Source organism: Zootoca vivipara, chromosome 8, assembly GCF_965207765.1.
Source record: "Zootoca vivipara chromosome 8, rZooViv2.hap1.1, whole genome shotgun sequence".
Classification (NCBI taxonomy): Eukaryota; Metazoa; Chordata; class Lepidosauria; order Squamata; family Lacertidae; genus Zootoca; species Zootoca vivipara.
The window spans coordinates 7,367,446-7,392,090 of NC_142591.1; the positions used below are offsets into that span (position 1 = coordinate 7,367,446).

General features: G+C 42.8%; 1 protein-coding gene across 2 annotated transcripts; it reads right to left on the reverse strand.

Annotated features, from left to right (window-relative positions):
- Window positions 1-986: 986 nt before the first annotated feature.
- On the reverse strand, window positions 987-20,159 carry SRD5A1 (steroid 5 alpha-reductase 1). 2 transcript variants are annotated; one of them, XR_015951613.1, is made up of 6 exons: window positions 19,604-20,159; window positions 10,569-10,735; window positions 9,933-10,034; window positions 6,039-6,189; window positions 2,859-3,857; window positions 987-2,772 (listed from the first exon to the last, which is right to left on the reverse strand). XR_015951613.1 is itself a non-coding variant. In XM_060278065.2 (5 exons), exons 1-5 carry the CDS (start codon window positions 19,936-19,938, stop codon window positions 3,791-3,793), a joined length of 822 nt encoding a protein of 273 aa, XP_060134048.1. In that variant the 5' UTR covers window positions 19,939-20,159; the 3' UTR covers window positions 987-3,790. The 2 variants fall into 2 exon arrangements, 1 of the variants encoding a protein (XP_060134048.1); XM_060278065.2 differs by having other exon boundaries at window positions 987-3,857.
- Between the last annotated feature and the right edge of the window lie 4,486 nt (window positions 20,160-24,645).

Consider the following 24,645-nt stretch of genomic DNA (forward strand, 5'->3'; position numbering starts at 1 on the left):
TCTGGAACGGATTAATCCACTTTCCATTACTTTCAATGGAAAAGTTCGCTTCAGTTTATGAACGCTTCAGTTTATGAACAGACTTCCGGAACCAATTGTGTTCATAAACCGAGGTACCACTGTATAGTGGGGGCCTGCATTTCTAGTCCCTTCCTGTGTGTACATTGTTGTTGTTTAGTCGTGTCCGACTCTTCGTGACCCCATGGACCATAGCACGCCAGGCACTCCTGTCTTCCACCGGCTCCCGCAGTTTGGTCAGACTCATGTTGTTAGCTTCGAGAACACTGTCCAACCATCTCATCCTCTGCCGTCCCCTTCTCCTTGTGCCCTCCATCTTTCCCAACATCAGGGCCTTTTCCAGGGAGTCTTCTCTTCTCATGAGGTGGCCAAAGTGTATACATACTATACAATTATTATTGTTGTTGTTGTTGTTATTGTTATTATTCACTTGTGACCTGCCAATTTGGCCAGCTTGGGCCAGGCGTTTTGCTAAGAGACTTCTAGTGTATTGGATGCTAGAATTCGTGTCAGTACCGATGGTCAGTGTCTATTATAATTAAACTTAAAATGAGACTGCCTTAAGGTTTCCAGAAGCAACTACCATGCTGAAAGTAGTTGGTGAAATTACTGACTGGGAAACTTTCATATTCCCTGAAATTACAGGATCATTCGGAACTGTAGGGAGCAGTATTGCTCAGCTGTTGAACTATGTTTGAATCTTAAATGTTTTGCTCAACAGTGTGAGATTACCATGCCTGTCAGAGCAGTTTCCTATGAGCTTATGTACCGTATGTACTGTACATAATTGGCCTCCACCGTCACTTACGGACTCATTGTTAAAACAGTGTTTATGGAAGACAATCTTACTCAGCTACGAGTGATTGCCAAAGAAGAAGGTTAATACATAACCTGTTGGACATTAGTGTATCTGTTGAACATTAGTGTACAGCGTTAACATGCCTAATAAAGAAGTTCACACAACAAAGTAATGAAGAGTGGTTTATTACGTGGAATGAAGATAGACGGGGTATACAGAGGCTGCTTCTGACAGCAAGGTTATTCATATATTCAGGCAGCAGATACAGTCATTTTTTTACCAATTATATTTTATTACGTTTCAACATTTCTAACCTATACAATCAAAACACAATGTTGTCTTTTCTGCTATTTTTGTCAACTTCCCACCCCTTTTCCCACAGAGTTGCTGCGTCCTTCCTCCCGCTAGCACTAGGTGGGGCAACCTACTGCAAATTAAAAATCTATACCAAGTGCCTTTTAGCAGGGGGAACTTCCTGACTCCACCCCTGATGGGAAAGGAAATCTCTGGCTAAGACACCAAAAATAATTGCGACAGAAAAGGCAACACATCTCTCTGACCAACATGGATTCTCAGAGAGGCTGCTTCTAGCTACTGCAAGCGGCCGCATGGCGGTTGTGTAGGGTTGCAGATAAGCCTTGCTTTTATTGTTATTTATTTATTTCATTTAAATAACGTATATACTGCAAGAGTCTCTGGTTTGCAAAGGTACAGTACAAAAAAGTTCTCATCAGAACTGCAAAACCAAACCTCTTAAGATGCCTGCCGGAATAACTAGCTCAATAGTTCAACCATTTCTCGTGTGCTCTTCTCTTATAGCATGCATGGATTGGCTTCATGCGGCGTAAATGCCTCTGTCATCTTCCAAGCTTTTGAGTCCTCATTTTTGTGTGCCCAGAGAAAGTTCTATGGCTTTGGCTAAAGTCATCCCAAGTGTCAATCTAATAGTCAACACCTTTAGGCATCCCTCTTCAGTTATCACCTTCTAAGTAGCAGCAAGTATTTTTGAAGTCCCTAATCGACACCCTGAGCTCTTGTTGGTGATTTGTTCCTAGGCAGTCAGCAGCACATAACATAAATAGGCTAATCCCCACTGATTTAAAGGAGACTTGCCCCTTAGCAAATGTGCATAGGATTCTAGCCCTGCAGTGCAATTGCATACATGCCCATTCTGTATTGAATGCCATTGGGCTGCATCCATTGTTGGGTCATTCCATATCAAGTGATCCAATTTTTTTTACCTCATGTCATCCATTTTTCTTAATATTTAGCACACTTGTTGAATGATCCAAACTAAGTTTAAATCTAAAATTTCAAATTTTTTATCTCGTCCTGTTTTTGAGTTGTGGCTTGAAATTTAAAAAAAGCCGACGACGATTTTGGCCTTGCTGAGCTACACAAAAACCTTAACAGCTCAGCCGAGAACGGAGATATTTCAAAACTAAAAATACCAATCTCTTCAGAACTTCATGGGCTTTAAAATGATATGCCACATGATAGACTTACTTTACATTTGAAAGTTAAGTTACAAAATTTAAAAAGTGGTTAAAAATTAACATGATTAAAAAATTTCAATAATTATATTAATTATTTAATATTTCTAGGAGCTACCTGCAAATTTTGATCTTGATATCTCAATGGCATCACTTTTAAAACAAAACAAAAAAATTTTGTATATACGTGTCTGCCTTACTGGGTTCCGTTTAGGATAAATGGGTCTTCTTAGAGTAAAATATAACAGAATAAAGAAGACTTCAAACTATAATATCAGTTACTTCGGGCATTTCTTTAGAAACTTACTCAGTTAAAAGGTATCTGAAAAGCTATTCGGGCTTCTTTTTTTAAAAAAAAAAAAGTGTGCCAAAGCATATGATAGAATTCCTGTTAGTGCTTCATTTCATGAACATTACAGTAAAAGGCTTTCTTTTCTGTCTTTCATCCCTGAGAGAAGGAAACTAGTGAAGTTCCCAAGGATAGGCTGCTTCCTCTGCAAAACACCAGAAAACCAGAGGTTTCCCCTATAGGCTCTGGCACTCCATGCCAAAAAACATCCACTACTCTCCTTTTTGAGGAGCGTTAAGCTTTTTGAGGAGAGTTAAAACTTAAGTTGTTTGGGAAGGGTGCCATTTAACGCTATGGCCCTGCTACTGTTCATATTATTATATTTTATATTTTTGTTCCTTGTCTTTCATTAAGGGTGGACTAAGTGATACTCGGAATAGACCAGGGGTCCCCAAATCAGCATGTTTTTACATGAGTAGAATGTGTCCTTTTACTGTATTTAAAATGCATCTCTGGGTTATTTGTAGGGCCTGCTTGGTGTTTTTACATGAGTAGAGTGTGTTCTTTTATTTTAATTGCATCTCTGGGTTATTTGTGGGGCATAGGAATTCGTTCATATTTTTTTCCAAAATACAGTCCGGCCCCCTACAAGGTCTGAGGGACAGTGGACCGGCCCCCTGCTGAAAAAGTTTGCTGACCCCTGGAATAGACCCACTGAAATCAATGAACTTAAATTCAATTTATTCCAGTGGGTCTGCTCCGAGAATGACAACCACCCTATATTTTTAATTTAGTCTTAACTGCCTGGATTTCTTAAAATTAGGAAAACAGGAAGGACAAATATAATAAGAAGTATAAAATAATTACCGGTACCTACGTTAAGGTTTCAACATCTTTTGGAAACCTAGTAAGGGGTATTTTCCTTAGAGAAAGTTAAGTTCCTTAGAGAAAGTTAAGTTGTAAAAGGTTGAGGTATAATAAGCTGGTAAAGAGTTACGGTATAGCACCTATAATTCAAGAATACTTTATAACGGAAAATGTCCCTGTTGCATCATTAATATTTGCATTGCTAGAAGTGCCCTGAGGGGTATTTAGAGGTCCCACTTAGCCAACATTTATTGAACATTAACTTCTCTTATTCGTCATAGCAGCAGCTATTGCTCAGAATCAGCAGCAAATGTGAGGAAGAGCTCAGAAGATAAATGGAATTAGAATTTTCCTGGAGCGGGGATAGTCTTCAAACTTGTCAAGGTACCAGCTGAAGGAGAAGAAGCAGAAGAAGTGAGGAGTACTATTTGGCTCAAATTGTATAAAACTAGAACATTTCCACCTTTCATATATCTGGAATGAGGCCCAGGCATGTTCTTAAATCTCCATGAATACAAATACATTTCTTAACTGCCTCGGTAAGAACAGGAAAAGCCAAATTTATGTTAGAACCCAAATTCACGTAGAACAGGTTACTTACAGAGTAAGCAACTTGATAACAATGCAATTATTATTTAATTATTACATTTCTGTATCACCGTATGTGGGTTTTAAAGTAGTTTACAAAGTTACCGCACCAAAATGAAAACAATATATTTGAGATTTGTTTTAGGACCCATTCTAGTTCTGATTGTAATGTTTTAAACTATTTTTAATGTTGTATTTTACATTGTTGTGACCCACCCTGGGACTCTTTGGTGAAGGGCAGGTAATCTAATATTTCTCTTTTTAAAAAATCACCAAAGCATAAAAGTGGCAGGCACCAACACAGTTAAAAGTTGGTTTAAAATACACAGATCTCGCTATCTGAACACAATGTGTTCTTGGGAAATAGTTTGTTAGGCAAGCATTCACATAACGAGTCCACAATTTCCATTGATTCCTAAGGGGAAATTTCTAATGCATTCCCAACCATTGACACTAAAAGGTCACAAAGCCCCGTAAAATCCCAGGGAAAACCCCTGAAACCTTGCAAAAGGCAAACAAGGAAGGGAAAACTGCTCATTTATTTGTCCAATCTCTTCCCTTCCCTCGCCTCCCTTCCCTCTCACCATGGCTGCTATGGATTAGTAAAACACAAAAAAGTAAGGCTTGTTTTAAGGCTGCTTATTTGTTTATAGTATTACATGCAGATTCAGCTATTTGGATATCTGAATCTGGTGTGGGTACTTATTAGTTTGGGTACTAATTCCTCTTGTATGGATAAGTTTGGATAAGTGAATTTTCGTACAATGAGTTTTTGGATAGCACGACCTGTGTATAATCAAGACAGTTAAAATGCCTAGTTTTTTGTTTGCTTTTTAAAGTCTCTGCCTGACACTTAAAAAATAGTGAAGTTGGTTCCAAGTTCATTCTTACAACTGGGCCACCACAGCCACAAATCAGTAGCATGGATTTATCAATAATAATCCAGATTTGTGTCCAGATTAAGTTTACTTTGTTATCGGTTGGGTTACTGAGTTAGCGGACTGTGGGAATGTAACTTATCTTGAGTTCAGGAAAACAAAGTTCCACATAATACAGTGGTACCTCAACTTACAAACAACTCGACAACCAAATTTTCGACTTACGAATGGGGCAAATGGCCGCACGCTTACAAATTTCTCGACATCCGAACGGAAACCGCGGCAGTTTTAGATAGGGTTTTTTTCGACTTACGGATTTTTCCGTTTCCAATGCATTCCTATGGGAAACCGCGTTTCCAATGGTGCTTTTCGACTTACGAATTTTTCGACCTACAAAGGTGCCTTTGGAACGGATTAAATTCGTAAATTGAGGCACCACTGTATTTAGGTTATCAAACTGGTTAAATTCAAGCTGGATGATAATACAATCAGGAGGATTTAGAGCTGGTTGGGAAATCATGCTCAAAGCGTACTCACAATGCTTCCTCATCAAACCTGAGGCAAGTTTCAAATGGGGTGCTGCAAGATTCAACCTGGGCCCAATACTTCAACATTTTTATCAATGACTTAGACATGGTACTGTCCAGATGTTTTGGACTACAGTTCCCATAAGCCCCAGTCAGCATGGCTGTGCTGATGGGAATTTTAATGCAAAACATCTGGAGGGTACCAGACGGAGGGAAAGGTGAATAACTGAAGGGCCTGATCATGATAATTTAAACCAGCTCAATATTTAGCTTCCCTGTCACTTTCCTTAGCAAATACAGATAATAAACGTAAGTTCTATGTCAGGAATCCCCAAATTGCGGCCCTCCAGATGTTTTGGCCTGCAACTCCCATGATCCCTAGCTAACAGGACCAGTGCTCAGGGATGATGGGAATTGTAGTCCAAAACATCTGGAGGACCGAAGTTTGGGGATGCCTGTTCTATGTCCATACAAAGGGGGGGGAGCCTTAAGTATGGTTTATCACAGAATAACAAATATGTATGTATTAAAAACTCCCACATGAAAATTCAAGAGAAATCAGATATTCTGAAAACTTACTGGTGATGCATATATGCCCTTCTTCCTAATATCAAGAATGTACAAACAGCAAAAGCAGTGCTTTCCAAGGTACAGGAGGCAAGAGCAAATCCACACCATTCAAGAATCTCTCCAAAGTAATTGGCTCCAGACACATATTCAAACATTCCTCCTGTAGAACAAAATGTAGTAGCAATTAATGCTCTGATAGTTTTAAGTCATTGTAAATCCGAATGTATTGGTAGTTATCCAGTTGCAAAACAACTTTTAGCTACTTTTAGCAATATTGATGTTACATTAAGTCAGGCATCCCCAAACTGCGGCCCTCCAGATGTTTTGGCCTACAACTCCCATGATCCCTAGCTAGCAGGACCAGTGGTCAGGGAAGATGGGAATTGTAGTCCAATACATCTGGAGGGCCGAAGTTTGGGGATGCCTGCATTAAGTCATGGTTTCCGGCCATGTCCCTATCGCTTCCATTGACAAGAGAAGCAACTTAGACTCTTGACAGAGGGGAGCTGTTTTCTCAGAACAAGATTTTAGGAAGAAAGAAAGAACTAAATCTTTGTTGTTGTTGCTCCAAGACATGAGAAGTCAGATCCTCAATGAGGATTTGAGGTTCCTCTTACTGGTGCTCACCAAAAAATATCTGCAACTCTGGTCTACTAGCATCTAGTACTGGGAGAAAAGGATGGTCCCCATCAAAATGCAATCGTCTTTGCATTTTGAAACAACATTGAACTTGACTATGATCCTATGCCTTTAAATTGTCTTAACACATTTCAGTACGCATAGATGTAATACTGTCTCTTTAATTTTGTTACAACCTCATTTCCTCTTTCATTTAAATGCTGCAAACAATTTGAGCTAGCAAGGCAAACATACTTGGTACACTTTGACCTGTGAATCTTTGGTAAGCTACCTCTGTTTATTATAAGCAATATAACTTTGTCTTTAGAAAATTACATGTATTCCTGAAATAAGGATTATTATTTTAAGATGGTTTATCATTTAAAGCAGAGACAAGCTATTTTTGTACATTAGAAGCAATTTACTGTAACTCTTTATTTAGAAAACAGAATGTAAGTTTGATGTAAGGTTAGTTACTCACATATATACCTGTTATGTTCATTTAAACATAGTCTCTGTCTTTTACATATGATAAATCTTTATGTTTAGAGATCTGAATGTATTTTTATTATAAGGAGAATTATTCTAAGATTTATTTCAAATTTCTCAATATTCCAGCTGACGAAGAATAGTCGAAACAGGGCCTTGTCCTGATTTTTACTGGAATTTACCTTTATTTGCCTTCAATATTGGGATTGATTCCTATTTAAACTCCGCATCACATCAATAAAACCTTGTGAAGATTTATTTGAAACCCATCTTCTTCTGGCCTGAGTTCTTGCAATTTATCGTTTATTTCTGGACAGATTTGACTCAGACATGGTTGTCTCCGTTTCTTGGCTGCTGCTTTTGTCAGAGACGGTAGCTTGAGACCAAGCTGGAGGTGCAGCTAAACACACGGTGGTTCCTTGGTTTCCGTTACAAAAAGAAAGCATGATGATCCAGATAGAGACACTGGCGGCATGGGGGGGATAGGGAGGGATGTTTGGGTCTGTTGGGACATTAGGGCCATGGGCCACACAGCACTCTTACAAATTGGTTCAACTATGCGCTAGGCCAGGGGTCAGCAAACTTTTTCAACAGGGGGCTGGCCTACTGTTCCTCAAACCTTGTGCGGGGGCGGACTATTTTTTGGGGGGGGGGGAAATGAACAAATTCCTATGCCCCACAAATAACCCAGAGATACATTTTAAATAAAAGGACACATTCTACTCATGTAAAAACACCAGGCAGGCCCCACAAATAACCCAGAGATGCATTTTAAATAAAAGCACACATTCTACTCATGTAAAAACACCATGCAGGCCCCACAAATAACCATGCATTTTAAATAAAAGGACACCAGGCAGGCCCCACAAATAACCCAGAGATGCATTTTAAATAAAAGGGCACATTTTACTCATGTAAAAACACGCTGATTCCCGGACTGTCCACGGGCCGAACTGAGAAGGCGATTGGGCCGCATCCGGCCCCCAGGCCTTAGTTTGCCTACCCATGTACTACTAGGCCTTAGATTTGAACCTGTGATCCCCTGCACATGAAACCTGAGCTGTTCTCCCCCCCCCCCGACATGGGTTCCTTCTGAAGCACATGTGAGCTCAGTGCTTATAGTTGGGTCTTGAGGGAGCTGGGCAAAAGCAAAATGCCCCGTGGTGTCTCTGTTTCCCTGTGTACTGCTGTGGCTGAGCGGGTTCAAATATCTCCTTTTTTTTTTTTTTTTTTTTTGCTTGGTCAGGCGTGAAAAACAGGAGGGGAGGCCATATTCCACTTCCCCATAATGGGGACCGAACTCACATCTCCAGCTCTGTTTGGTAAGCTGATAAAAGAGTACTGCTGTCAGTGTGTGGCTTGGATTTGTCTTTTGAGGGTGGGTGTGCAATTTCTCAGGGGGTGGGGTGGGGAAAATAAACCCTCTTGAAACCTTTCTGGATTTTTATTTATTATTTTGTATTTTACTATGCCTGTAAATTCCTCTGGAGGCCCTCCTCAGTGAAAAACAACCTATACAATTTAATTCAAAGGAATTATATTTTTAGCAGTAAATCCCAGAATGAAGACATGTACTGAGTTGCAGGCTTGTTTGGACAAAGGAGCCCCAAAACCAAGTGTACTTGCATCATGCACTTGGCAAAGAAATGGGAAGCTCAGGAATTCACGACTGTGAACCACAGTACTGGGAAATGTGTGCCTGTCTCCATCATAGAATCATAGAGTTGGAAGAGACCACAAGGGCCATCCAGTCCAACCCCCTGCCAAGCAGGAAACATCATCAAAGCATTCTTGACATATGGCTGTCAAGCCTCTGCTTAAAGACCTCCAAAGAAGGAGACTCCACCACACTCCTTGGTAGCAAAATCCACTGCCGAACAGCTCTTACTGTCAGGAAGTTCAGCATCAAATGCATGCTGTACCGAAAACGTTGCGTTTTAGCTAAGGCACGTTCCCCGCAGGGGCACAGCTTGAAACTGGCTCTCCATGTTTCTCAAGAGCCTAGGAGGGAAAGGCTTCTGTTTCCTTTGCATATAAACCTACAGGGTCTTTACCTTGTGAGGGGCATCTGGGGGAGAAAAGTAAGGTGACATTGCTGCTGGCTGATTGGTGCTTTCCAAGCACACAGCTGCAGATCACATGGAGCAGATCACAGACAATGTCGCCATTGATAAGGAGCTGCACGGTTGCTAAGCACTGCAATGGCAAGACTGGTTGCTATTTCTGCATTTGCATTTCATTAAATGCTGTTGAATTTCTGCTGAGTGAGGATGGCGGTGGGGGACACAGACTTGGCTTGGACTTTCGCATGCAGCAGAGGTAGTAACCACCTTGTCAAGACTGTAGGACTGGGTTACCTTCCAACCAGTTCCATATACTTAACTCTCATGGAAATTAAATGGGATTTGAGCACACAAAACTAGGAGAAGTGATGCAGCCGCAGAGCTTTTACTGTCAATAAAGCTGATCTCTCAGCAATAGCTAAAGAGATTTTCAAAAAGGAATAATCTGTTTTATTGTGTTCTGGCTGGGGGAACCCGGCCAGATGGGCGGGGTATAAATAATAAATTATTATTATTATTATTATTTTAAAAAAACACCCGCTTTATGAGTGCAGGAATTTAGAGAGAATATAAGAAAAAACACTTTTACTCCTATTGAATCCACTTCTGTGACTAGCAACTTGCCACCCAAGTTGGGTCTCTGGGACCCTTACTGTTAGAATGCTTCAATATAAAATAATGTAAGTTTCAATGACACATTTGCAGCATGGGATTTCTATGACACATTACTCACCTCTTGGTATTTTATAGCCCGTTTCCCCAGGTTTTCTGAGATTCCTCAAAATATTATCAGACTGCACATTAATCAGCAGGCCACTTAGCCACCCTGAAAAACCTAAAAAAATATATTAGAATGCTGGTTTAGAAACACAACCTTAAAAAAAACAGAAAGTTATGAGAATGCACCAAAGTACGTCTGTCTCCGATCTGCTTGCTTCATGATGTTCTGTACAAGGTCGTTTGCACGGCCACAAAATTACCTATATGTTCTGATCAGTAGTAGGCACAATTTCTCCTGTATTAAAGTTAGTGGCACATTTTACTCTCACATTTACAAAAAACACATATCTTCCTACATTAGGCCTGAGAACAACAAACAGGCATCCTCTCTGTAAATATGGGGATAAGAGCAGTTTTCCTTCCATTGGGCTACTTTTCAAATTAGAAAATGGGATGCACTCAGCTGCATTACTCCAGGTGGTGTCATCTCGACCCAAAGGAAAGAAAAAGAAGCCTAACAGCTTCCACTTTAGCGCAGTAAAATAGCTCCTATGAAGCATTCAGAGTTGTAAAGGCTCAACTGGAACCATCGCCAACGGCTACACTTGAAAGTCTGTAACGTATTTAGTATGTACCTAAGCTTACTCACCTAGAATGAAGCGCAGTGTCGTTGGCCAGTCTGAAGAGAATTCTGCATAGTTACTCAAACTCCGGCCCTGCAAGTATCCATTATACATGCAGAAGACAAAAGCTAGCAAAAATGTAATGGCGGGTGTTGGCTTTCCTCCACGAATTAAGAAAGGAAAGATGAATGCCCTGGAATAAATGCAAAATTAAGGGTTTTAGTTAGTTTTGAATGTTACAGAAATGCAACACACACACAAAACTAAGCTCCAAGCTTATTGAAAACAGAATCCCTTTTAAGCAACTCGTGCAGTATTGCATAAAGTACATTTTAAGTCATAGGTAGGCAAACTAAGGCCCAGGGGCCAGATCCGGCCCAATCGCCTTCTAAATCTGGCCCGCGGACGGTCCGGGAATCAGCGTGTTTTTACATGAGTAGAATGTGCCCTTTTATTACAAATGCATCTCTGGGTTATTTGTGGGGCCTGCCTGGTGTTTTTACATGAGTAGAATGTGTCCTTTTATTTAAAATGCATCTCTGGGTTATTTGTGGGGCATATATATTTTTTCAAAATACAGTCCAGCCACCCACAGGGTCTGAGGGGCAGCCCCCTGCTGAAAAAGTTTGCTGACCCCTGTTTTAAGTGCTCAAAGCACCTCATGCACATTATTTAAATAACCTAAGCGTACATTATTTAAACCTAACCTAAGCGGACCCAGGTGGCGCTGTGGTTAAACCACTGAGCCTAGGGCTTGCTGATCAGAAGGTCGGCGGTTCGAATCCCTGTGACGGGGTGAGCTCCCGTTGCTCGGTCCCAGCTCCTGCCAACCTAGCAGTTCAAAAGCATGTCAAAATGCAAGTAGATAAATAGGAACCGCTACAGCGGGAAGGTAAACGGCGTTTCCATGTGCTGCTCTGGTTTGCCAGAAGCGGCTTTGTCATGCTGGCCACATGACCTGGAAGCTGTACGCCGGCTCCTTCGGCCAATAATGCGAGATGAGCGCGCAACCCCAGAGTCGGTCACGACTGGACCTAATGGTCAGGGGTCCCTTTAAGCATCTTGCAGGAAGGTGGGGCAGGGAAGGGTGACACCCGTGACTTGTTGAGAGGCAAGGCAAGGGAGGAGGGAGGAGCCTATACATAATTGTTTCCTGAGTGACTTCACTCATTTGATATTAATAGTCTAGTAGTTCATGCACCAGATGATTCCTAGAGTGCAACTAAAGGGTGTCCAGAAATCCAGTACAGAAATAGGCAAGCTTTCCCCCTCTCACTATTTGCAGAGCCAGGATCTAATATCATTCAAGAGCGTTAGGCGGAGCCCTCATCTCAGCCGGCCCAGGCATCTCTAGCAGGCTCCCTTGGGTGTCGCTTCTGCAATGGAGAGCATTCATCAGACTGAAATGACTGGCAACAGTAGGTCGGGAAGCAAAGCTTCTTTGTTTACAGTGAAACAGGAGGCAGATCTGTTTTATATATTAGATGTATATTATGTCTTCATCTCCAAGGCACCTGGCCAGTCTACTTCCAGGGAAGAAGGAGGAGGGGGGGGTTATTTATTTGTTTGTTTATTACTATTACTACTACTACTACTACTACGAATATTATACCCCGCCCATCTGGCTGGGTTTCCCCAGCCACTCTGGGCGGCTCCCAAAAGAATATTAAAAATATGATAAAACATCAAACGTTAAAAACTTTCCTAAACAGGAAATCCTCAGAATCTACCTACTGGGTCGACAACCCTCCATAGACAAGTCAGTGTCAGAGGGAGGATTTAATCCTGCGATAGCAGAGGTGAGACTCAGTGAGGCAGTAGAATTCCAGGCCCTGTGCCAGTTGGTCTTTCATTTATTCATCTTTTTTTTTTATTTGCGAATTTAATAGAGGAAGAGAAAGGAAAGAGAACAAAATAATAAAGACAATTAAAAGTAGTATATAAATAATACTAAACAGGAAAAAAGCCACAATCTGAGTACAGTACAATAAATCATCAGTATATCTTAAGTCAAATATGTAAGTTAAGATAAACTCTCCAAATGCCCAGATAGGTATCCACACAAAAATCTAAGTCTGTGTGAAATACTTTCAATTGCCACCATGGAATTTACCCATCCAAGTTTGAAGTATGAGTCTCTTACCTATCATAAGGGCTCACAAAACCCACTTTTGTTGTCCTGCTGTTAATCCCATCCTACAAGAATATATTCTAGAAGTACACAAACATTTTCCAATAGCAGTGATTTTGCCAATACAAAACCGATTCCAATGCGGATAAAAACCTCAGACCAGAAACAGTACATCACTGGACAAGCTCGCATCATGTACCTCAACCAAGGCATTACATCGCCAATGTTTATCTCTATTAGACAGTGATTTCCTATGCAAGTGTTGTGGAGTCCAATATACTCAATTAATAATTGCTGGATTGGTGGCTATTTCAATTCTACGGTAATATTCTGTGTATATTCTAAAGCAATTTTTCATTCTTTAGGCTGCATATTACATTCTAATTACCTATTCCAGGCACCTCTGAGTTCTTGAAATTGTACCTTACGAAGTTCCATTAAACATTCATAAACAAACCAACAAACAAACAAACAGTCATAAACAAACAAACAAACATTCATAAAATTATTGGAGGATCCAATAATTTCCTCCAACATCTTAGGAGATACTGAATCTCTCAAAGCAGATGGGCTATATATAGAGACTCCAGCAAAGGCTGTAATTGAAGATACTACCATTTCATACTTGCTAGTAATCTATACAGTATTTAAATTGTAAGATAGCAAATGACACACACACACACACACACCGCATTCAACCCATTTCTTCCGCAAAAAAGGCTGCCTATCTTCAAATCCCATAAAGTTAATTTAGTACGAGCACATGGGTCAAACTGCAACTTACAAGCCTGTGTACCCTGTATCTTCCTAGCTGCTAAAATTAAATGCGTTTTAAACGACCCGACGGTTAAGTCCAGTTGCAAACGACTCTGGGGTTGCGGTGCTCATCTCGCTTAACTGGCCAAGGGAGTTTGTCCGCAGACAGTTTCTCCGGGTCATGTGGCCAGCATGACTAAGCCGCTTCTGGCGAACCAGAGCAGTGCACGGAAACGCCAAGTAAAAAGCCACCTTTGGTTCAGAAATGGACCTGAGGGGAATGTCCATCACCCAAACAAGCTGACCCTGTGGATTTGCGGTTTTGCTTATGGACGCAGCTACATTTGCTTTTTACAGCCCCCCCCCCCACCCGGAGGGCTCGCAGCCCTTGGCGGAAGGAGGAAATTTCCAGTCTTTCAGAGGGTTTCTTTACCCCCAAAATAACAGCAAGCTGCAAAAACTCGAAAAGCAAAAGAAAGCCTCTTTTGGTTCGAGTGGCCTCCCTTTTCAGCCTCACCAAGCAGCAGCCGTCTTTATTTACTTATTTTTGTCCTGCTTTTCAGTATCTCCCAAAGAAACTCACTTCAAGCCATCTTCCATCATCTGTGCACGAGGCAGCGGCAGGTGAGGCCGGGCTGCCGTAGGGTACTGTGAGTGCCTCCCTGCTCTGGTATGGATCAGAACAAAGCGGGGCGCAAGCGAGAGGGTGCGTGCGGGTGTGAGCGCTGCCCTTGCCCCTGTGATGCGCTGCATGCTTGTTGGCAACTGCCTGCAATGGGGAAGCCCCCTAGGCTCATGGAAGCTTCTGTTGTTTTGAAACTCTGGTTTTTCCTGGCTTCTGAAAACTCTTGGGAGCCTCCACAGTTGGTTAAAGCGTGGTGCTGATAACCGCAGTCTGATCCCCGTATGGGACGGCTGCATTCCCAAGGTCTTATGGAAGCAGAACCCTCCTCTGAAGATGTTGTGCAAGTGACACATATTTCAGCATTTCCTTAATCTTAGTCTGTTTTAGACAAAACAGCAGACTTAATACGCACCTGAAGAAGTAGTCTGCAGCCCTTATACTACGATAGCAAAAGGGGGGGGGGTTGTGCCCCTAGCCCACTTCTTGTTTCTCCTTTTATTATTTATTTTAAAGAAAAATGAAATACGGTAAATAAACCATGAGAAAGTAACCACTTGGCAATAGTGACAAGCGAGATTATGGTTTGTTTCCTCCCCAATGTGGGGAGGAATCGATCATGCACAGAACATTTCAACCACCAATCATTGAATGCAGAGGCATTTCATTAAACATGCATGTGCAAAGGACTCAGGTGCCCCTACGGTATATTGTGTAGCCCTTAAAAGGCATCTGCTTGCAAAGCAGTCATGCACAGAGCATTATTTACCTCTTGGAAATCATTGTACGTATTGTGTGCTACTCCTGATAGACCAGGGTTTAACCTTAATCTGAGTATGCATTCATGCAGATTGTTCTTAATGTACTCTTAGCTTAATCCTATGCATTCCACTAACAGGGTTGGATCCAGATCAGTGTAGTTAAAACCAATGGGCAAGTTACTCATGGTTTATCTTGTTGCACTGATTTCAACCAGAATTTAGATCTACTCTATAGTAGTTATAGATTAGATATAGATCATGGGTGTAGTGTGGATTTTATCTGGATCCACTTGTGTATATAATGTTCTGACTAAATGACGGAGTGCGGTACAATTGCATCATGTAGCAGCTGAAAGCTGGCTGGTTGAAATCCTGCAAATTAGTTGCATGCAAGGCAGAAAACCTTAAAGTCTTGCTTACTATGCTCGGGGAGGCTCTTGCAAGATCTCACAGGAGCTCAGACAGTCCCACAAGATCTTTTAGGGAAACAGATCTTTTAGGGATCTGCTTAGGGAAGCTTTTAATGTTTAATAAATTATTGTATTTTAATATTTCTGTTGGAAGCTGCCCAGAGTGGCTGGGGAAACCCAGCCAGATGGGCAGGGTATAACTAATAAATAAATAAACCAATATTATTATTATTATTATTATTATTATCATCATCTTACGGGAACCTCCCAGAGCCTGTCCAATAGCATCCCAGAGTCAGGTAAGCAAGGTGTGAAGAGCTTGCAAGCACTCTGGCTTCCTTGGAGCCAGGTAAAGATTGGCTCCAGAAAGATTGCTCATGTAAGAGCAATTCCAAGGTTTGACTATACTGTATGCAACTCTGCATATATGTGTCCTCCCTGGTACGTACTCCCCCCCTCCCCCCAAAAAACACACCCTACATCATATTTGTGGTAAATTCACTGGAAAGGGGAACAGGGGTTCTGTGATGTGTCTGTGTACAAGCATGATAGGAACTAGGAAAATAATCCATTCTAGATAAACACTGCTAAGCTCCAACCATTCCGACTGACTGAAAGTCAACCTACTTTCCTGATCCTACCTTGGAGAGTTTCGGTTTGTGCTGAATTGGTGCCTGGGATCATTAATGGACTGGTTGTAATCAATAAACTCAAACTCAACCCTGACAAGAGTGGATGTGAGTGCTTTCTCACCCCTGGGAAATTAAGTTCACCCTGTCTGGCCAAAACTGCACCTCCCCATCAGGTTCAGTCTGTGGGTACTTACAATACAGTGGTACCTTGGTTCTCAAACGCCTCGGTACTCAAACAACTTGGAACCCAAACACTGCAAACACAGAAGTAAGTGTTCCCTTTTGCAAACATTTTTCGGAAGTTGAACGTGCTCGGTTTTGAGTGCTACGCTTCCAATTTGAGTGCCATTTTATGGATCAATGGTCTCATTTGATAGTAAAAGTCATGTTAAATTGCTGTTTTAGGGGTTGTTTTTTAAAGTCTGGAATGGGTTAATCCATTTTGCATTACTTTCGATTGGGAAAGCACGCCTGGGTTTTGGAACACTTTGGTTTTGGAACGGACTTGAGAAACGGATGAACCAAGGTATCACTGTATCTGGATTTGTTAACTGGAGACTTAATTGGTTTCAGTGACGCAGAATGCCAGGTGTGACCGCCCTTGAAAAAGAATAGCCTGTCCTGCCCTGGTAACATCCAGGTGAGATTATTGCAATGCATTGTGTATGGGGCAATCTCTGAAGACTGTTCAGAAACTTCAATTACTTCAAACTACTGCGGTGAATAATAACTACGGTTCCCCTTTCATGACCACTCAAATCAGCTGCCACTTCACTCTAATGATAGGATTGGCGCTGGAGAAGACAGCAAAAAAAGGTATGAAGACCCTCAGCCTTATTTATGCAAAAGGAAGTTTCAACATCTGCTTCCCAGAATGCATTGCTATCTAATTACAGTGGTACCTCGACTTACGAAGATGATCCGTTCTGCGGCCGTCTTCGTAAGTTGCAGATGCAGAACGCGCACGCACGGCGAAAAGACTTCCAGGGTTGTCGACTTCGGAAGTCGAAACCTTCAGAAGTCGAATCGTTCGGTTGTTGAGGTACCACCGTATCTGAAAAGGTGTAATGGGCTTCAGCCCAATTTCTCTGTTTGTTATAATAGATTTCGCTGCATGCGCTGCTGCATACGTATTCTTATACGGTATTTGCAGTTTGCTACCTTTACTGCCAACCTAGCAGTTTGAAAGCACACCAGTGCAAGTAGATAAATAGGAACCACTCCGGTGGGAAGGTAAACAGTGCTTCTGTGTCCTGCTCTGGTTCGCCAGAAGCGGCTTGGTCATGCTGGCTACTGGGTTTCTCCTTTAAGCTGGCCCCAATTCACAATGCTTACCTTACAAATTGGGTCACATATTAGGGGAAAGGGCAGGGAAAGGCATACCAAAGTTGGACGTTTGGCTTCCAAAAATAGTTCGCAAACCGGAAGAGTCACTTCCGGGTTTGGAGCATTCGGGAGCCAAAATGTTCGGGAACGGAGCTGTTCGAAAACCAAGGTACGACTATAGTAGGAATTTTGGGGCAGACAGAATGAAATGCATTTTTACACACAAGTGGTATAAACTATGGAATTTGCATCCCTAGGATGTGGAGGCTTTGAAATGGGCTATACAATTTAATAGAAGAAGCTACCAGTGGCTACTGGTCACAATGATCAAATCAGGGGTCAGCAAACTTTTTCAGCAGGGGGTCATTCTACTCATGTAAAAACATGCTGATTCCCGGACCGTCTGCGGGCCGGACTGAGAAGGCGATTGGGCCAGATCTGTCCCCCGGGCCTTAGTCTGCCTACCAGCTTCCAGTTTATCTGCGAAGGGAAATGGCGGTGCAGAGCGGGTCATCCGACTAGGAGACAACCGCTACCGGGATTTTCAAGCGACAGGGGAGAGTGTCAGGGTTAGACCCCCCCCCCCAAAAAAAAAAACTTAAAGAATCGGAAAGCAAAGAAATAACAGAGATGGTAGGGATAGAAGCATATAAAAAAGTAAAGTACCTTATTTTTTGCTCCATAAGACACACTTTTTCCCTCCTAAAAAGGGAGGGGGAAATGCCTGTGCGTCTTATGGAGCGAATGTGTGGTCCCTGGAGCCAAATTGCCCAGAGGCGAAAAGCAGATCATGCTTTTTTTTTTTTAGAAAGAGGAAGGGGATGTTGAAAGGAAGCAGCTGATCGGCAAGCAATTGGGAGGTAAAGACAGCAAACTTGCAAGGATTTATCCCGGTAGGGGACGCTGCCTTCCCGGCTCCGGGAGCTGCTGCAGCCGCTTCCTTGCCCTCTTCTTGGCGGCAGCGGCGGTCCCTCCCCTCCTCCTCCTCCTGCAGAGGGCTGGTAGGGGCAAGCGTGGCAGGGGTGAGGGAAGCAGCCCCTCTCCCGCCGAGACTGCCCAAGAGGGTAGGGGGCCGAGAGGGCTGGCTCGCGCGCATGACCCTGCCTGCCTGCCTCCGAAGCGGCAAAGTCCAGCTTCAGAAAGAGATGTTCCTGAAGGCTGCAGCAGGGGAAGAAAATGGTTAAATCTACCCTCTATGCTCAGGTGGGAGAATTTAAATTTGCAAAGTGGTGTTGGTGGGGGGAGGATGTGGGCCTGAAGTTATTTTGGGAATGGGGTGCGGGTCAGGAACTCAATGTAAATGACAAATGAAATGAAGCACTTTAATAATGATAGGGTTGGGTTTTTTTTGAGATGAATAAAAATGTCCAGATATCGTCCTGTAAAGCATGAGTAATCTAGACGGTGGCTGCGATCAGTTTTTAAGCCTATGTCTTCTGAATAAACCCCTTGTTCTCATTCTCCCTGCTTGTCCCTTCTTGTATTGCATCTGTTTCAACACAGCACCGAACTTGGCTGGGACAATTACGATGGGAACACAGACTGCTGATGTGATTCTATCACTCGTTTGGATAATTTGGTACACTTAGACGGAGGAGCGTCTCTCTGGACCTCTCCAACAATCTGGTTTACAGTTGTTAGTGACTCAGCGCCAACCTTTTAAATGAAGAAAGAGAGAGTTTTTTTCCTGCAGGTAACAGCCAAAGATGAGCCAGGTGTTGCTGAAACACAGTGTGCCTCAACCTTCCAGCATAACGCAGAAAACAGGCATGCAGATTGTTCTTTCTGCTGGTGTTCCTTGTGAATGACCCTTATTTATTTATTTTATAAACCATTGAGGGATTTCCCTTCTCTTTCCTCTCCCGCCCACCTCACTGGGACCAATGAATAGCAGTGTCCTTTCTTTAACAAGACATCCTACAGGTAATCTGCATCTGAGTGCATAGCATTTTGTCATTGGAAGCAGTTTTGCCACAATCCATCAAGTCTGACGCACCATTTAAAGATCTGGGTCAAAAATGAAATTGTGTTTTTCCCCGCTCTAAGGCTCTGCTTTATCCAAATTTGCACCACCTGTGGGTTAAACCACATGCACACGAAAGCTCATACCAAAATAAAAACTTAGTTGGTCTTTAAGGTGCTACTGAAGGAATTTTTTATTTTATTTTTAATTTTGCTTCGACTCACACCAACACGGCTACCTACCTGTAACTAAATTCCAAAAGGAAGTGATAGAAGAAAATTCTAAACTAAAAAAAAAAGCATATAATATCCTTTTGGAGTGGGAAACCAAAGATGAAGAAGTAAAATCGGTAATGATTAAATGGACACAGGATGTAGGCCATAACATACAATTTAAGGATTGGATAAAACTGTGGAAAGAATGACCCCCCACCCCACCCCACCCCGACAGCCATGCTCACCTGTAAGCGTAGTGGATGAGGAACAGCGCCAGGAGGAAGCGGTTGGGCCAGAAGCTGAGGCGGGCGCCATCGCTCCCCAAGACGAGTCCCAGGGGCACCAGGAAGGCGGGTGCCTCTTGCAGCGCCCAGGCCACCTTGGCCGGGATGGGCGGCCCGAAGGTGGACGACGCGTAGCGCCCGTACGGGATCTTCAGGTAGCGCGACGCCAGCATCGCCAGCGCCATGCTCGCCACCATCCCGTAGCTCATCCCCTCCAGCAGCCGCTGCTCCTGCGGGCCGGAGACGCGCCGCCAAAAGTCCCCCGAGCACCGCAGCGCCCACGCCAGCGCACTCATGGCCCCCGACGACGCCAGCTTGCTCCCAGCGCGGCTCAGCTCTGCGCGCCCGGGCGCCGGCGGGGAAATACTTAAGGGGGAGCCGGGCCCGCCCCCGTCGTCCACCTCCCCGCCGAGCGGCCAACCCCGCGGGAAGGTGTCAGGACTGGGGCTCCGGGCGTGGCCATCCCCGCCCAGGACGCCGCCGCCGATGCCGCCGCACCCGCCGAGGGCACCGAGCGAGCGAGTGGCCGAGCGGGCGCGCGGCGTCATAAGGGCGTGCGCGAGGCCGGAGCGCGTCGCAATGGAAGGGGCTGGCGCGGCGCGGCGCGCGCTTCACCCAACAAAGGGAGCGCGCCGTCCCGGGTCCGCGGAGCATGCATAGAATATTCAACATTAGCCCGGGGTCTTTCTCTTTTTGGTAAAGGTGCGCTAGTTGGCTCCCATTCTTATTGCCGTGATGACTTTGGGAGAAAGCCGCCCTTCCTTGCCTGGGTTTGCTTAGCCCAGCGAGGAGAGCTTGCCGTCCTGGCGCCACTGAGCATGTACAGAACACATCAGTAGGCTAGTATTGAGTATTTAGAATCATAGAGTCATAGAGTTGGAAGAGACCACAAGGGCCATCCAGTCCAACCCCCTGCCGAGCAGGAAACACCATCAAAGCATGCTTGACATATGCCTGTCAAGCCTCTGCTTAAAGACCTCCAAAGAAGGAGACTCCACCACACTCATTGGTAGCAAATTCCACTGCCGAACAGCTCTTACTGTCAGGAAGTTCTTCCTAATGTTTAGGTGGAATCTTCTTTCTTGTAGTTTGAATCCATTGCTCTGTGTCCGCTTCTCTGGAGCAGCAGAAAACAATATTTCTCCCTCCTCTATATGACATCCTTTTATATATTTGAACATGGCTATCATATCACCCCTTACCCTTCTCTTCTCCAGGCTAAACATACCCAGCTCCCTAAGCCGTTCCTCATAAGGCATCGTTTACAGGCCTTTGACCATTTTGGTTGCCCTCTTCTGGACACGTTCTTCTGGACATTTATCAAGATTTGAGGTTATTACCCCTTGTCGCGGTCACTCTGACCTGCACATCACCCCCGGACGTTTCACGGTCTATTGATGATGTGCCAACGACAAAATAAATACCTTCAGACACTCACAACCTCAGACCAGGATAAGGTAAAATAAAACAAGATGATTTATTGTGTTCATAAGCTTAATGGTCGCAGTACAAATCTTAGATGTTCCAAATTACAGGTGGTTCCTATACCGGCCTATTACCTCTAAATATAAATTACCGGCCTATTACCGCTAAAGTCAACTAAATAAATATTTGTAAATAATCACACAGCTCTGTATCCTGTCTGCCTATAATCACTATCTATTATCCACCTCAATATTAAACCAGCTCTCTCTATGCGAATAACCAACCAACTCCTAACTTAACACCAACTCAACAACCCCTCTGACTCCAGGGGTGGGGGTTTTATACTCTCCCAGAGCCCTCCCCCCTGGGTTCTCAGAGTTCTACTAAGATTAACCCTCTACAACCTGGCTAACTTTTAAGCTGGCTAGGTTAAAGGGTGCACCCTCCCAAAAATTGGGAAGAGAATTGTGATTATGGGGCTGTAATTGCTGTTGGACAGTGTTCTCGAAGCTACGAACATGAGTCTGACCAAACTGCGGGAGGCAGTGGAAGACAGGGAGTGCCTGGCATGCTCTGGTCCATGGGGTCACGAAGAGTCGGACACGACTAAACAACAAAAATTGCTGTACTCATGGGCATAGCTCCCATGGGGCTCCCCCAAAATCAATGCAAATCAGTACATATCTGAGGTTCTGCCCCCGCTAACAAAGTTGACACAAGATAATATTACCAAATCTGTGAACCAACAATAAACATCCATAAAAATGGCAAGAGTACAGTGGTACCTTGGTTCTCAAAATCCATTCCGGAAGTCCGTTCCAAAATCAAAGCATTCCAAAACCAAGGTGTAGAAAGTAATGCGAAATTGATAAATCTGTTCCAGATTTCTAAAAACCCCTAAAACAGCAATTTAACATGAATTTTACTATCTAACGAGGCCATTGATCCATAAAATGAAAGCAATAATCCATGTACTGTACTATAAAATAAGACAGTATTGTAGATGATAAAAATTAGAATTATTTTTTTTCTTACCTGCGCTGATGATAGTCATTGTTTGGATAGGAGGGCTTTTATCCTTTTCCGCAGTCACACAATCAATCAATCAATCAATCAGTAGCTGAACTGATTGTCACACAGTCACAAAAACAAATTAACCGAAAAAGCCTCAAAAACGACACAAAATAAATAGCAAAGTCCGTTTGACTTCCGAAATGTTTGAAAAGCAAGGTGCAGCTTCTGATTGATGCAGGCGCCCCAGAAACAATAGCCGACAGCCGCATCGGACGTTCGGCTTCTGAAAAACGTTCGAAAACCGGAACACTTACTTCCGGGTTTTCGGTGTTTGGGAACCAAGGCATTTGAGAACCAAGGTGCCACTGTAATGTCTTTCCGAAATAGGTTTTGTCTTAAACAATAGCAAACACAGTAAATAAAGAGTTCACTTGTAACATATCAGTGTTTCAGTGCTCATTTCGTTTATTTCCAAAATAGATTTTATCTTGAACAATTGCAAACACAGGAATAAAAAAAATTGTCCAGTAGCACCTTAGAGACCAACTAAGTTTGTTCTCGGTATAAGCTTTCATGTGCATGCACACTTCTTCAAATACACTGAAACAGAAGTCATCAGACCCTTATATATAGTGGGAGGGTGGGGTGGGGTTTTCTCAGAAGGGCAATAGGAGGTAGGTGATTGATTCAATGGGTATGGTAAGCCTGTTGGAGACTGTTAACGACTGCAAGTAGTCCTACAGGAAAAAGCAAAGGATAGTATGCAGATGACCAAAAACAGCCCAAAATATTCCTGAAACAGGAATAAAGAGTCCACTTGTGATATACCAGTGGTCCAGTGCTTGGACGTCGTTCCAATAATCAGACGTTTCATTGTTAAAGAGCTTAGTCATCAAGCTGACAAAATCAATTGTAACAGAATTGCACTGAATTAACAAGTAGAATAAGGAAAATTAAAATTAAAAATACGTTGGGAATGCATAATTAAGATATAAAGGTAAAGGTACCCCTGACCGTTAGGTCCAGTCGTGGATGACTCTGGGGTTGCGGCGCTCATCTCACTCTATAGGCCGAGGGAGCCGGCGTTTGTCTGCAGACAGCTTCCGGGTCATGTGGCCAGCATGACTAAGCCGCTTCTGGCGAACCAGAGCAGCGCACAGAAACGCCGTTTACCTTCCCGCCGGAGCAGTACCTATTTATCTACTTGCACTTTGACTGGACCTAACAGTCAGGGGTCCTTTTACCTTTCCCTTTATACCAAAACATATAACTCAGTTAGTAGCATACAGTATAGATAGGGGTTTCTTCAGGTACTGATAGGTGGGAGTCATTAAATCTTACCCTCTTGGGAAAGATGAACACTCTCAAAATGAATATTATTCCCATATTAATTTATATTCTGAGAGGAATCCCAGTTCATATACTGCATCTGGAAAATATTTTCAGAAAATCAATTCATTTAGAAAATTTAAGGGGGGTTCTTCAACTCCAATTGCAGAAAATGCATTTACAAATAAAGGACGGAGGACTCGCTAGTCTTGAATTTAGGGCTTTATCATCATGTTTCTTTATTGTCAAGCATTAAATATTGGAAGCCAACAATTGGTGTTAATTTTCCAATATGGGCAACTTTGGAATACTCATATATAGCACCTTTGGTTGGATGGATAGTATTAGCAGGCATAGGCAACCTTGGCTCTCCAGATGTTTTGGAACTACAACTCCCATGATCCCTAGCTAACAGGGCCAGTGGTCAGGGATCATGGGAGTTCCAAAACATCTGGAGAGCCAAGGTCGCCTATGCCTTGGTATTAGGATCAAAATATATTGGATCTTTGGTATCTCTGGAAACAATTATGTCACTTAGAAAGATATGGAATGCATTGTCTAATAAATATATATATATTTGACCCTTTCCCCATGCTAAATTGACTTTTTGGGGAAACCCAACTTTCCTAAAAATTGGGGAAAATATGGTGAAATGGAACAATTGGATGGAAGCAGGCATATTGACTTTGGATCAACTGATAGATGGTGAAGATGAATTTTTAACACATGCTGTGATAAAAGATAAATATCAGCTATGTTAACAACTTTGTTTAGACCAGCAGCATTTTCTGCTGCTGGGAAACCTGAAATACTAGAACTGGTTAAATCCTTTCAAACTCAAAATCTGTGGTTACTTTTGATAGATATTTGTTATCAATAAATCAAGTTGATATGAAGATATTAAGATGTGAATGAAATAAGGAATTGGAGGTTCCTATATTGCCTAGACCAGTGATGGGCAACCTTTTGAGCTTAGTGTGTCAAAATTCGCCAAAAAACCAAGCATAACTCGGGTGGTGTGTCACTTCAAGAAAAAATCATAATTTTGCGATATTTATAGTTTAAATAACAAAAATGTATAATTGTAATATATAACTGTCTTTAATAAACCAAAAACTAATTATTTAACCAAACCAAACCAAAAACCCCTTGTTTATCACAAAGTACCCAGAGTTGTTGAGCTTTTTGGGGAGAGCTGCTGACCAAAATTTTTGAGTTTTTTTTTGAGGGGTGCT

Excerpts from the sequence above, each read along its gene's own strand:
- SRD5A1 (XM_060278065.2), bottom strand. The coding sequence starts at position 19,938 with ATGAGTGCGCTGGCGTGGGCGCTGCGGTGCTCGGGGGACTTTTGGCGG. Across the intron at positions 10,035-10,568 it reads GACACTGCGCTTCATTCTAG|GTTTTTCAGGGTGGCTAAGT; the intron begins GTGAGTAAGCTT and ends ATATTTTTTTAG. Across the intron at positions 3,858-6,038 it reads AGGGCATATATGCATCACCA|CTGGTACCTTGACAAGTTTG; the intron begins GTAAGTTTTCAG and ends CTTCTCCTTCAG.